The sequence below is a fragment of the Pollachius pollachius genome, assembly GCF_949987615.1.
Source record: "Pollachius pollachius genome assembly, chromosome: 1".
Taxonomy (NCBI): Eukaryota; Metazoa; Chordata; class Actinopteri; order Gadiformes; family Gadidae; genus Pollachius; species Pollachius pollachius.
This window is the reverse complement of record NC_136934.1, coordinates 32,971,181-32,984,027: the sequence shown is the minus strand read 5'-3', so window position 1 is coordinate 32,984,027 and position 12,847 is coordinate 32,971,181. Positions and strand designations below refer to the sequence as shown.

General features: G+C 45.5%; 3 protein-coding genes across 4 annotated transcripts; 1 reads left to right on the top strand and 2 right to left on the bottom strand.

Annotated features, from left to right (window-relative positions):
- Positions 1 to 79: 79 nt before the first annotated feature.
- On the bottom strand, positions 80 to 3,000 carry LOC307088011 (uncharacterized protein). The gene is made up of 3 exons (XM_079753755.1): positions 2,325 to 3,000; positions 1,028 to 1,885; positions 80 to 931 (listed from the first exon to the last, which is right to left on the bottom strand). Exons 1-3 carry the CDS (start codon positions 2,604 to 2,606, stop codon positions 383 to 385), a joined length of 1,689 nt encoding a protein of 562 aa, XP_079609881.1. The 5' UTR covers positions 2,607 to 3,000; the 3' UTR covers positions 80 to 382.
- Positions 3,001 to 4,181: 1,181 nt separating this feature from the next.
- On the bottom strand, positions 4,182 to 7,709 carry ino80e (INO80 complex subunit E; the record flags this gene model as incomplete). Of its 2 annotated transcripts, none has more annotated exons than XM_079739908.1 (8): positions 4,182 to 4,781; positions 5,097 to 5,195; positions 5,505 to 5,622; positions 6,309 to 6,390; positions 6,506 to 6,558; positions 6,652 to 6,722; positions 6,815 to 6,897; positions 7,649 to 7,709. In XM_079739908.1, the coding sequence occupies 8 exons, from the start codon at positions 7,707 to 7,709 to the stop codon at positions 4,575 to 4,577; spliced, it is 774 nt and encodes a 257-aa protein (XP_079596034.1). In that variant the 3' UTR covers positions 4,182 to 4,574. The 2 variants fall into 2 exon arrangements, with proteins under 2 accessions (XP_079596034.1, XP_079596035.1); XM_079739909.1 differs by lacking the exon at positions 7,649 to 7,709 and adding an exon at positions 7,400 to 7,631.
- A 1,984-nt stretch (positions 7,710 to 9,693) lies between these two features.
- On the top strand, positions 9,694 to 12,426 carry LOC307086156 (zinc-binding protein A33; the record flags this gene model as incomplete). Its single annotated transcript, XM_079751250.1, has 5 exons — positions 9,694 to 9,723; positions 9,930 to 10,163; positions 11,336 to 11,358; positions 11,651 to 11,766; positions 11,873 to 12,426. The coding sequence occupies 5 exons, from the start codon at positions 9,694 to 9,696 to the stop codon at positions 12,424 to 12,426; spliced, it is 957 nt and encodes a 318-aa protein (XP_079607376.1).
- Positions 12,427 to 12,847: the final 421 nt, after the last annotated feature.

The window sequence follows — 12,847 nt, the reverse complement described above, 5'->3', positions numbered from 1 at the left end:
ATAACAAGAAGAAGAAAAAATATAAATCCAGATACTATGACAATTATTGCCAATAAAAAAATCTTGTTAACAGCATAAGTGAAAGGTGTTGTAATTATTGTTTATTTAAACATTTTGAGGCAAACTTTATTTTACAATTCAACTTCCATAATATTGTTAAAACAGTTATAAACCTAAAATCACAACCATACACATTTGTTGAACAGTTATGAACAACCCTTACTTCCTGAACAGTGTGAATCAAATCTTTGGTAACGTGTTATTATTTCTGTGTATTAACGATATAATTGTTTGAATAACCTACTTGTTAAAGGATTAATCTGTTTTACATTTCAATTTTAGTTTCATTGCAAATAAAATATTATGATGGCCATGAGCTGGGTTATTCTGCATTGACTAACTGATTCACCAGCGCAGGTGGATCGTCCGGTGTGGCTGGATCTACGAGGCCAACCGCAATCAACCGCAGTGTCCCAAAGATAACACCCACTACGAATCTGATCACGCGAAACACCCCCCTCAGAATTCTCCACACCAACGTCCCCAGCCCCCCGCCTACGGTCATCACCTGGTCCCCCATCTCTGATCCTACCGTCCCGGCGTACCCCTTGCTCTGCTCCCACAGCTCTCCGCCCAGCAGCCTGGTGACCCACCAGGCGTTGTCCGCCACTTCCCCCACGATCCCCACCGAGTCGCCGGCCAGCGTCCCCACCCCGGTGACCCCGGTGTAGCAGCTGCCCAGCAGCTCTCCCACCATGGCTGAGGTGCAGTGGTACAAGCCACAGCCGCATCCCCCCACCAGGTCCAGCACAACCTCCACCGCCCAACGCATCGAAGACACAACGCCGGAGGCCACAAAGTACAGCATGTAGCAGGTGTCTCCGGGCAGCGCGGTGAGAACTCCCAGGTCTTCCTGAAGAATGTATGCCACCTGAAACAACAGGTGAAAGGAGGAGAAAGCAGTTAAACCAGATTGCCGTGCATGCCAGGAGAATGGTGTCCCCATGTGTGCGGTGAGCTGTCTTACCTGTCCAGGTAGGCTGGTGATGGTGGAGAACACGGGGCGCAGGGGAAGGGTGAGAATGTAGACGCTGGTGGAGATAAGGTAGATGATAGTGCTGTTGGTCTCAGCCTCCTCTGGGTCCGTCTCTGCTGTCTGCTCAGCCGTCTCGCCCTCATCTGAAGAATGACCTGACTCTGTTCCGGCCCGGGCCTCTGACCTCCTCTCGTCGCTCTGCTCTTCATCAGGGTCCTGTGGAGATGTCGTCCCCTCCTCTCCGTCAGATTGATTCGGGGTGGCATCAACATCAGCAACTTGATCTTCCACACTCGCTGCCTTTTCTGTGACCCCTTCTCCAGAGGAGTCCTGATCCGTTCCCTGATCCTCTGAATCTTCAACGCTCTTCGTTGAGCCATCTTGCAGTAAAACTCTCTCAGCGCCAAGTGTGAAGCCCACCGCGGCTTGCCCAGAGCTACCGCCACAGCCCTCGGAGAACAGCTCTGTGACTCCTAGCATCTCCTCCAGCTGCTCCACGCTCACCTGCTGCTCTTCCTCCCCCTCGGCCTCTTGGACCAGGCCCACACTGAAGCCCTGCTCCCCCCCGGAGGGAACGTCACAGCACATCGCCGACCAGAGCAGCTGACTGGCCTCACACCCCTCATCCCCGCCTTGGGCGTCCGGTCCCAGGCGCCCTCGCCCGGTGACCACGTAGAGGTCCCCTCCGACGGAGCTGCACTGTGGGCTGACGGAGGAGAGGACCAGGGTGGTGATGGAGGAGTCCCAGAGCCTGAGAGGAGATTCTTCAGGAACATTGGAGGGCTGAGCGTCGCCCCCGACTCCTTGGAGCAGGGCAGGGGTCAGTACTTCAAGGTCTGGGTTTTCGGACTGGAAGAGAAATAGAATTGACGTTGGAGGTCATAGATGGTTCAATTTTATATGGTGGAACTATTGTATAGCACTGAAGGTAGGTTCTGTAGTTGAGATTAGAAAGGAGTATTCTTTTTGACCATGCACAACGTATGCCAAATGACAATGTTTAATTTTTGATAAATATACAACTGTTTTACTGATGCGTTTGAGTAAAGAGTTGAGAAAGTTTGACTTGACTACTCTTTCCACCCAAATTAATGATTTAACAATTTTCATTAAACATCTTCTGAATTCAATAATTCCCGATTGATAGTTGAATATTACCTTGACTTCTGCACTGGAGATTCACTCAAAAGTTCAACAAACAATGTAGTCCATGAAACATCTGACATAATCCAGAGGCAGCTTTTCTCAGCTGATATCATAATAATACAGAAAAAAAGCGTTTCCTCACCACTGTCTCCTCTCCCTCACTCACAGTCCCTACATGGCCGACGCGGAAAGCAGAGAGGACTGCCGTGTCACAGGTCGGGCTGTGGAGCGCTGCGAAGGCCTGGCCCCCGGGGGCACCGTGGCAGAGCTGTGGCAGGGCTTCAGAAGAGGGTCCCCGCGGGGGCGTCTGCCTGTAGAAGCAGTGGCTGCAGTCCTCAGCTGGGAGAGACAGGCCCGGGCCCAGCACTGCCAGGATGCAGGCCGTGACAGCAGCAGCATTCATTAGAGTTCCCTGCCAGAGCATGCTGGTGCTGGTGCTGGTAGTGCTGACTCCCTCCCACTCTCTCTCCACTCTTCCTCTTGCCCACACACACAGAGGGCGTGAGCGATGCTTATCAATTATACAGAGGCTTCTGTATCTGGATGGAAGGATAATGGTGGTCCAGGCTGGTACGTCTCTGTTGTGGTGGCTTGTTGTTCTTCAGTCTCCTCTCGCTCTCTCTTTAAATGTGCCCTCATCCATGCCTTCTGTCTCGCCTTAGCGTTACATTCGCTGTGTTAGAATGAGAGTGTTGCAGGCACAATCTCGCTTGCGCCTTCATTTCCTTGACAACCTCGCCCCCTCTGTCTGTCCCTCCTCCCTCTCTCTCTCTCTCTCTCTCTCTTGCTCTCTCTCTCTCCCTCTGGCTGCACCTCCACCTCAACCCCTCTCCCTACTATGGTTACACCTTTAAATGCTTTTTGCTATTAAGTACACAAGACAAAGCCCACGCCCTGAATGAACCAGCAGCTACCTGTAAGACTGCATTCCCAGAGAGCACTCTCTGCATGGGTTTGTCAGCTGATTGACAGGATCAGTGGAACAGTGATTCATTATGACACACACATACTCTGCACCCTCCTAACGGCCTGCAGGTGTTTGGACTTGCAATATGCCAATCTCAACAGAATGCTGGCGTTTGCAACCATCTAAGATTAAAAGATGATCAGAACATAACACATGAATAATACAGTTTGAATAGTATATGTTTATGAATAATATATAAACATATACGACCCTGTAATCTGTGTTAGAATACAAACAGATTGTGACATTGCTCAGTCATACTCTGGAGTGCCGTATAAATCTCCAGAGAAAGAGCTTGTCCTGGCCTGGGTTGGGCATCTGTAGTTCTGAATATTAATAATAAGCCTGTCGGGACACGGTACCCTTTTCCCAAATCGTTGTGAAATTTGCATTATAGCAGAAAATTGTTCTGTGTAAAAGAAAACCTCTCACAAATGTATTGGAATGAAGCCAGGCTCCACTCCTTCAGAGTTATAGCCAGCATTATTCACCAGCGCCCGTGGGATGGACTGAAGATTGTGTAATTCCTTCCAAAGTTCTGGCAATACAAGGACTTTTGTGATTGACCAAATAGAACCTTTATAAATATTAAAGATTAACAGTTATAAGAATACATACCATTCTACATCGTTATGAAATACCCTTGTACTGTATAAAAATGAAGAATTGTATATATATTGCAAATAAAGAAGTAGGGTAGAAATGAGTCCACCCAGATGTTATTATTCATCAAAATACCAGGGAGGCAGAAACTGGTATTGTTGCTTTTGGGTGTGATTCCTCGGGCGGGCTAGGAGAAGCCTCTTAGTACCTGACTTTTAAAAAGATTGAATGCTGAGTTGGTGAACACATGGTCGAAGGGAAGTGAGCATCAATGTTACAACAAGAACATCCAGAAACATCAGGAGTACTTCAGTAAGACCAAAGTGAAATCAGATAAATAACATGATTTAGCTTAATAAAAATCAATACTTTAAGCCAGGTTTAATTTCACCATTTTAATCTAAAATTATGAAAAACATCAGTTGAAGAATGGCCTGATTTAAACAGAACGTAAACCAATATTATTAATAATGTGAACATAATTAGTAAGGGAACGATCAAAGAAGGCAAAGCTATGACTCTAGAGGGAGATCAATGTCCTGTGTTGTTTTTATTATCAATAATAAACGGACAGCTAATAATAGAATAACATATCACAGAGTTGTGTGTGAGACACATTGTTTTGGCAGTGAGACTGCAGTAAAGCCAACCATCCACAGGGGGGTGCTTGGCTCCTCCTTTGAGATTCTGAAAAGGGAGTTGCGCATTCAACCATACATAATTACATTGCGTTTTGCAAACCAAGGCAGACCAGCACACAGAAACACACCCACACCATGCATACAAGTATAAAATACAAAAACAACTAGCAGCATCTCCTCATCACTCATTGGGGATATCAATGACTAGTTCAGCCTCGTCCCCCTCCCCCCGGTCGTCGTCCCCCCGGTCGCTGTCCAGGTCGCTGTCTCCCTCCTCCTCCGCAGCGTCGCCGCTCAGCATCTGTCTGGGGACCCAGCTGAAGGGCCCGCTGCCCGCGGGGGGGCCCGCAGGGGCTGATTGGTAATTAGCCGTCAATGGCGCAACTACCTAAGTAGCATGCAGAGAAGGAAAGAAAATAAAACAGAAAGGTTAACAAACCAGGGGCATGGATTAAGGTCAGTGGAACCAAGCTGTGTGTATATGGATGTGCAGTGTTGCTGATGGTCCAGAAGTAGGTCACAGCCCCCTTAAGTTTTTGCTATGGATTAATAATGAATAACCTTTGACCCAAAAATCGAAAAATAACGTGTTCAGTGTGTGTGTGTGTGTGTGTGTGTGTGTGTGTGTGTGTGTGTGTGTGTGTGTGTGTGTGTGGCATTATAGATGTGATTATCCAGGCAACTGATACCCTTCCTCTCTCACCTTCCCAGGTGTGTCCTTCTTGTTTTTAGGCGTCTGAACTTTTCTCTCTTTCTTCACGCGCTCGGCTGGCGGGGCCAGATACTCTGGTGGGAAGGGCATCTGCCCATCACACACACAAACAGGCCCCATGTGTCACACACACACACACACACACAACAAACACATGCACGGTACAACACATACACACACAAAATGCACAAGGACGATGTAAAGACAATGAGGTCATGATAAACCAAAAGCAGGAATAAATAACCACAATTAAATAATAAGGACAACATATAACCAACAAATAAAATAAATAAATAAAAACTTAAATAAAACCGTGATTGGAATTGTCATGGGAAGGGTGAAAACAGTGGAGCAAGTGTTCATGAAGACATTGAGGGTGACCTGAGACTGAGAGCTCACCGTGTTGAGGTAATCCCCGGAGCCTGAGGACTGAAGGGAAGCTACCCCAGGGCGGGAGAGCAGGGAGAGGTGTGCTGAGGAGGAAGGAGGGAGGCTGGCTCCGGGACTACTCCTGCGCCTGGGAGGGAGACCACAGAAATGAACACAAGGCGTGTGGCAACAGAGTGTGCTGTTGACTATGAGCAGAAGGGGAGATTTGATGCTATTGTGTAATGTATAACTTGTCTCAGCCAAGAACACAAAAGGATAGGCAATGTTTTCAACCTAAATAGGGATTCTATTTATTTTGCCGTTTATATAATTAATTATAGAAATCACAGGTGTCTTTACCGGAGTTGCACACAAAGCAAAATACTCCCCAATACACACCCAAACAGATATTCATGGTTTCTCAAGTTTCTTTGGTTTACTTTATATCTACAGCCCTGCTGTAACATATTCGATCAAGTAATACAAATATGTTAAAGACATTTTTTAATAATCCTTTAAATCGACCAGACCTTATATTTCTCCGTTCCGCAGCATTACTTTTAACAGCTTTATCTTTATTTGAGACCATGAGCTCATAAGACCATGAACCCTTAGATTGAACCTCTAATTCTTTTTAATTCCCCAGTGTAACTAAATTACATGCCAAATAATGGAACAAGAACAAATGTAATGCAAAATAATGTCCACACCTTGAGACACGTTCAGCACTGATTAGTGTCACAATGAAAATTGACAAGTTTATCGGTTCTTAACAAGCTGTCATACTGGGCCAGTAGGCTATATTTGATGGTTTCTCCCTGTATTAACTCCTACTTTTTCCCTGCATCTCGCTCCCGTTCTCTTTCCCTGAAGCCTTCTGTGTCACTGTTTTCTGAAGAAGCTGTAGCATCCGAATCTGGTAGAGAAAGCAGAGAATCTCAGTGCAGGTGTGCAGTTGGTTGGCGCACAAAGAATAATATGCTTTGAAAGAAAAATTGACAATATAAATGCTTAGAAAGGTAGACTGTCACCTGAGGAGTCCTCGTCTACCCTCTCATATTGCAGCAGTCTGTCCAGGAGGAAGCTGGAAACAAAGAATAGGACACATATTTACTAATTGCTCAACTATTCGCCAATTATCAATGCAATGATTCAGTTATTGAGGTCAGAGCTCCACCTCTTGTCCCTGGAGACCTTGAGTAACTTCCTCTGTGACCTCCGAAGCTCTTCCTGGAAACACTCTTGCTCCTGGAAGAAAAAACAGAAAACAGAACGTAGTTTTGAATAACTGTCTAGTGCAGCTGGTTATTTATTTATCATATAAAAACAGTTATACTTACATAAACAAGAAATTTTAACTTTCGTTTAAGGTTTTTGTATTTGCGCTTATAGTCCACCTCGATGTCTGCCAGTCCGTTCATTTCTAAAATAGAATAATACAGAGTTAGAGGACATGAATACAGAGCAGTAGGAACTTGCGTACAGAGTAATAGTAAATTAATTACGTACAGAGTGATAGGGCAGCAATACAAATAATAGGATAAGAATACAGAGTAATATGAACTTGCAAACAGAGTAATAAGACATGTTTACAGAGTGGGACATGAATACACAGAAACAGGACATTGATTCAGAATAATAGGAAATGAAGACAGAGTCATAGGACATGAATACAGAGTAAAATGAAATGAAGACAAAGTAATAGGATATTAGCACAGAGTAAAAGGAAATGAATACAGAGTAATAGGACATTAATACAGAGTATAGGACATGAAAAATGATTAATGTATAGGACATCAATACCACCTCCACAACCTACTATTCTCAATTAGAAGTTAGCAAAGAACACTTAGTAATAAGTGGGTGTTCAAATATTGCCATGACAAGCAAAACTCAAGTAGAATAATACGGATTTGCATACTCACGTACGTATTTCCATTTGAACAAACAGAAGCAAATCAAATCCCTTATAACTTATAACTGTAAAAGCAATCGTTATGTCTCTTTCATTCAAAGCGTTAGCTACCCGTGTTAGCATTTTTTTTTAGTTTAAGTGTTCTGCCTGCTTGGACTACTGCGGAAGTCAAAGACTTAGAAGTGGGAACTACCCTCAGAATAACAGGTATGTTCCTAAACTTTAAGTCATTAATAAGAAAATGGAAATATTGGTTCACCTCCTACTTGGGACTTCTTGTGCGACATGCTCTTGTTTACGTCGAGATGGAATGTCGTCATTGTTAAGCGCCGCTATGGGCGGGGCCTATTTGTAGACTTCTATGAGTGGTGCTAATGTTCAAAATAGGTTGCACAATGTGTATTTGTATAATTGTAACAGTGTTGAGTTTGTCCCTTTATGTTGATGAGGTGCAAATGTATGGGTCTATATATCTTTGTCGAGCGGAATGGAAATATAAATGGTCCATGCTTTTCAATGTGGTATTAATGTGTAATAGACAACACCATGATACAATAACTAGCTGTTACCTTCCATCCGAATGGGTGCATTGTCATAGATCACACTTTAATCGACGTGTTCATCTACCATACTACAGTAGTGCAGCAGGCTCACCCTGAGCTCAGCACAATCCCTTGCAAGCACCCGCTCCCATGAATTATAGATGAGCAACATTCGCAGAGATGAGTAATGCTGTCTTTGCACCAACATGCAGACAGTGCTGCACGCTGTGTGTGCGCGTGGATGCGCGTGCGTGCGTGCGTGTGTTTGTGTGTGTGTTTGTTTCTGTGTGCATGCAGAGTACATAAAAAAAATACAATTACAGACACAACAAAACAGGCAAAGACATAAATATACTTAGGCTAAATGTTCAGGTTGTGAACTGCAGGGATTTTAAAGGTTGACGTCTTTTAGGAAGGGGAAGTTTCTTACTTTTCCCCTGGGATGCAGACAATGTGCAGTGAGCTGTGGGAAAGAATTGCTGACTATGTTTATGGTGCTTGGGCTCAGATAGAATGGCACACAGGGCAGATATGGATATCCAAACAGAATGCTTTATTGCAGCTTTGACGCCTCAGTTTCTACCGTGGATCCTATCAGATCCCCCAGATAATGCTAAGCCAATATACACATTAAACAGCGCTGTCTATTTCTGCAGGCAATGCCACTCCCACTCGAAAAACTATATCTGGCTGGCTAGCTTCTTCTCTCCCCTGGCTGCCTGACTGCCTGCCTGCCTGGCTGTCTGACTGTTTGTCTGACTGGCTAGTGCACCTTTGTTACCAAAGACACCGGTAGACAGGAATAGAACCTTCTTTCTCTGGCATTGAAATTCTGTCCGACAGCTAGCCCCCCCCCCCCCCCCCCCCCCCTGTCTCCCTCCCTCGCTCCCTCCATCTGTTTATCTCTCCCAAACGGAGTCTCTGGCCCTGTTGCAGGGCGGTGCGTTCTTAGGATGACCTTAGCTCACCCGTCTTGACATTTCTCAGCCTTGCTTGTGTTCAACCTCAGATCTTTTATTGCTTTTCCTGTGTCAGTATTGTATGCGTAGTATGTTCACCCCATCCCCCGCCCCCACCGTTTACTGCCTACCTTGCTATATGTGTGCTCTACTCTCTTTACCTCTCTCTCTCTTTCTCTCTCGGCTCCCCCCTCTTTTTTGCGCTATCATTCTCATTTCAAATAGGCTCTGGTCTGTCCCTCCCACTTAATCCCTCCCTCCTCTTAATTTCTCTGCTTCACTTCCCCCTGCTCATTCCCAGGTGTCCCATATGTAGCCTTCTTTTCGGGATACCAGAAACTGGCAAGTACTACAGAAAACACATGACTGACAGAAACAACAACTGCAGAAATGGCCTCTCTGTTGCCAAGGTAAGATTCACAAACATTGGACAGGAGACGTGACATTTACTTTAGCAGACATATGACATTTGTCCGGCAAATCATACGCTGAAGAGACCAGCCATACCTATTTGACTCTTATAGTGAAGTATAACATGGAGATCAACTAACCCTCGCCTCTACCCTGACTTAACCTTCCCTTGGATACTTCTTAAATATTCTGTTAATGCAGTTTGTGGTATGTGTGTGTGTGTGTGTGTGTGTGTGTGTGTGTGTGTGTGTGTGTGTGTATGCGAGCATGCTTTTGTGTGTGTATGTGTGTGTGTGTGTGTGTGTGTGTGCATGTGTGTGCGTGTGTGTGCATGGGTGTGTGTGTGTGTGTGTTGCAGGAGAAGCTCATCGATGCTATAAAAAGGATCCAACATGAGTTGGACGAGTGCAGAGAGGAAGAGTGTGAGATGTACATACAGTCTGTTGGAGTAGAGGTATTTACCTCACACTGTTTTAAAATAAGCATTTGCTAAAACAGTACACATATTATTTTCGTTGTGCCTCAATGTTTGTATTAGTGTAAGAGTAGAGAGTGCATATATTCATCCATTCACGGCCCCCTCCCCCCCCAAATAAGATAAAACAGCTTGACTCCTGTGTGTTTTCAGAACTGCTTTGATGTTTTGGAGCGGGAGGTGCGGTCTGAGTTCCAGAACCTCCACCGTTTCCTGGATGAGGAGGAGAGCCTGGACCTGGAGCGCCTCAGGAAGGCGCGGCAGAAGCAGGTGAAGCAGCTGAGGGGGAGAGAGAGGAAGATCGCAGAGCAAGGGAAGGACCTGGAGAGAGCCGTCATGACGCTCAACAGCAAGCTGGCCGAGGAGGACAGTCCTCAACTGCTCAAAGTACGTTGTTTCTTTCTTGTCGCTGATTCACAAGCATAAATACAATTAATTAGGATGCCTTTTTTTTCTTTTTTAAGAGCTCAAAGATTGACCATCTTCAGATTGATAAAAAGACAGAGTCATCACAGTTTTATGCGGAGCAGTACATTCTAAAAAATAATTGACAATATTTGAAGAATGTTCTATTTTGTACCTACCTTGTTCTATTATATGAATCCTTTATAGACTGCACTTGCTCCTAATGCTGCATATTATTCTATTATTTACGTTATTTTAATAATTTAGTAGTTCCAAATATATGATACATATTATTCTATATTGTACCATTGAATAATGTAAATCATTTTTGGAATGGCTTTGACAATTAGTTATATTCAATAATCAACATTATATTAAAATAAGTTAATAGTTCCAAAAAGTACTTTTGAAAGTTAACTATTCTATAATGACCAATCTTCATGAAATATACTAGCTCCAAATAGGGCCTTCTAAAATGAACTATTCTATTATGTATATTCTTCACACAATGTACTACCAGGCCCTCAGAATGATGAAGTCCATTCTAGGACGCTAGTACATTCTTCATACACATGTGCTTTCAGGTCCTTGGAATGATATAGTAGATTATATGAAGCTAGTGCATCTTATAACGATGCCCTTGCATAATGTATATAATTGACTAGCTAAATCTCCAATGACTATCGCAGAACACAAACACACGATACATACTTCTCCAGGTTTGTTATCCAGTCCTTGAATGTCAGACCCCCAAACGTCCAATCGGCTTCCGTTATATTCATGACACGTTCCCATAGCAGTATCTTTATAATCTGGAGTCTAGTATTACCTCCTCTCCTGTATCCGAGGGGCAACAGAGTGCGGCCCTTGGCCCCTGTTTGCACAGCCACCTTGTCAGCTCTTCCTCTGCACTACGTTGCACTCATTTGATCAATTACAGCCATTGATTGGCTGATTGGTTGACTGTCTTGCTTTCCGCTGGTCTAAATCAATTTCTCATTAAAAGGTGAGAGACAGAAGGGCAGCACAGCGAGGCCGTGGCTGTGATCACCCTGGACGCTTCCCAATAAAGCACTTTCTCTACATTATTACAAATGGCTGTGTTTGTGCTTTTAAGTCAACATTATTTTCACTGTAATCTTTCTTCATGGCAGGAAATTAAAGACCTCATAAAAAGGCAAGTTTTGTGATAACAAAAAAAACCTAATAAAAGTAACGTAAGTTGCATTTCAAAATAAGTTTCCCCCGTTCTCCCCAGCCTGACTCCATGCATGCCCAGCATATAACCTCCCGCTCTCGCCTCTCTCTGTCTGTTTCTGTCTGTCTCTCTCTCTGTCTGACTCTCTCTCTCTCTCCCTCTCTCTCTCTCCCCCCCTAATCTCCTTAATCCCTCTACTGACACACTCCTTAATGTGCTGTCATCTTATCCCTCAACTCTCCTCCTCCTCCACTGCCCCCCGACGGAGCAGGTCCATGGTAAGCTTCGTCCCCCCACGAGAGGTAGAGACCGAGGTCCGAGCAGGTCAATTTGTGGGCCCTATCCAATACAGAATATGGAAGCACATGAAAAGCTGCCTCTATCCAAGTAAGTCCTCCAAAACGACCCCCATTACACTTAATAATTATGTTATACAACAATAGCAGGATAAATGACATCCTTCCCTTTCTGGTCACCTCCTCTCCTCCACCAGACATCACGGCCGTCACCTTTGACCCCGACACTGCCCACCCCTTGCTGACCGTCTCCCCATCCCGCGCCTCCATGTGGTACGAGGAGGACAAGGACGTGGCGGGGTGCCCGGCTAACCCGCGGCGCTTCCACTACTACTACTGCGTGTTCGGCCAGCAGAGCTTTAGCACGGGCCGCCACTACTGGGAGGTGGAGGTGGGCCGCAAGACCTCCTGGAGGCTGGGCGTTGCCCGCGACGACGTCCCCCGCGGGGAGATGGCCCACAGCGGCACCCTGAGCGGCATTTGGACGCTGGCGCTGAAGGGCGGCGCGCTGGTGGCGTGCACCGACCCGGAGCCCACGGGGATCGTCCTGTCCAGCCGCCTGCTGCGCATCGGCGTATTCCTGGACTGTGAGCAGCGCGAGGTGTCCTTCCACAACGCCGACAGCATGGCGCCGCTCTACACCTTCTCCCTGGGGACGGTGGCAGCGCCGCTGGTGCCCTTCTTTAACCCGTGTGACTCGGACAACGGCAGGAACACCGCGCCACTCGCCATCTTCAGCCCCTCCCTGTGAGCGGGGGGGGGAGGATGTAAAGGATGGTGAAGATGGTGATGATGAAGTTGAGGAGGATCATTTTAATAACGATGATAGTGATGGTGGCGATGATGATGATGATGATGATGATGATGATGGTGATAACAATGATGACATGAAAGGTTTTGGACATACTTAAAATGTACTTCATCATAGAAAAAGGGTAATTGACACAACCCTTTTTCACACGCAATTATTGAATCTAGAAGCATCTACTAGGGATCTAGAAAGGCCAAAAGCTGCTCCATGGCTTCAAAGAGATGGTTAACGGTGCTATGATGTTACTTATCTATTAATATTTCGGTCACAGTCTTGTGACATGGCCTGGTGTGACTAAAGCGTGACTATGGAAGCTATGCGAGAGATGACAGCAGCTGGGGGGAGGGGGTAGGCTGAGGGG

Bases quoted from the DNA above. Each gene is read 5' to 3' on its own strand.
- LOC307088011 (XM_079753755.1), bottom strand. From the start codon at position 2,606: ATGCTCTGGCAGGGAACTCTAATGAATGCTGCTGCTGTCACGGCCTGC. The intron at 1,886-2,324 runs GTGAGGAAACGC...TTTCTCTTCCAG, and splicing joins GTGAGGGAGAGGAGACAGTG to TCCGAAAACCCAGACCTTGA. The intron at 932-1,027 runs GTAAGACAGCTC...CTGTTGTTTCAG, and splicing joins TCACCAGCCTACCTGGACAG to GTGGCATACATTCTTCAGGA.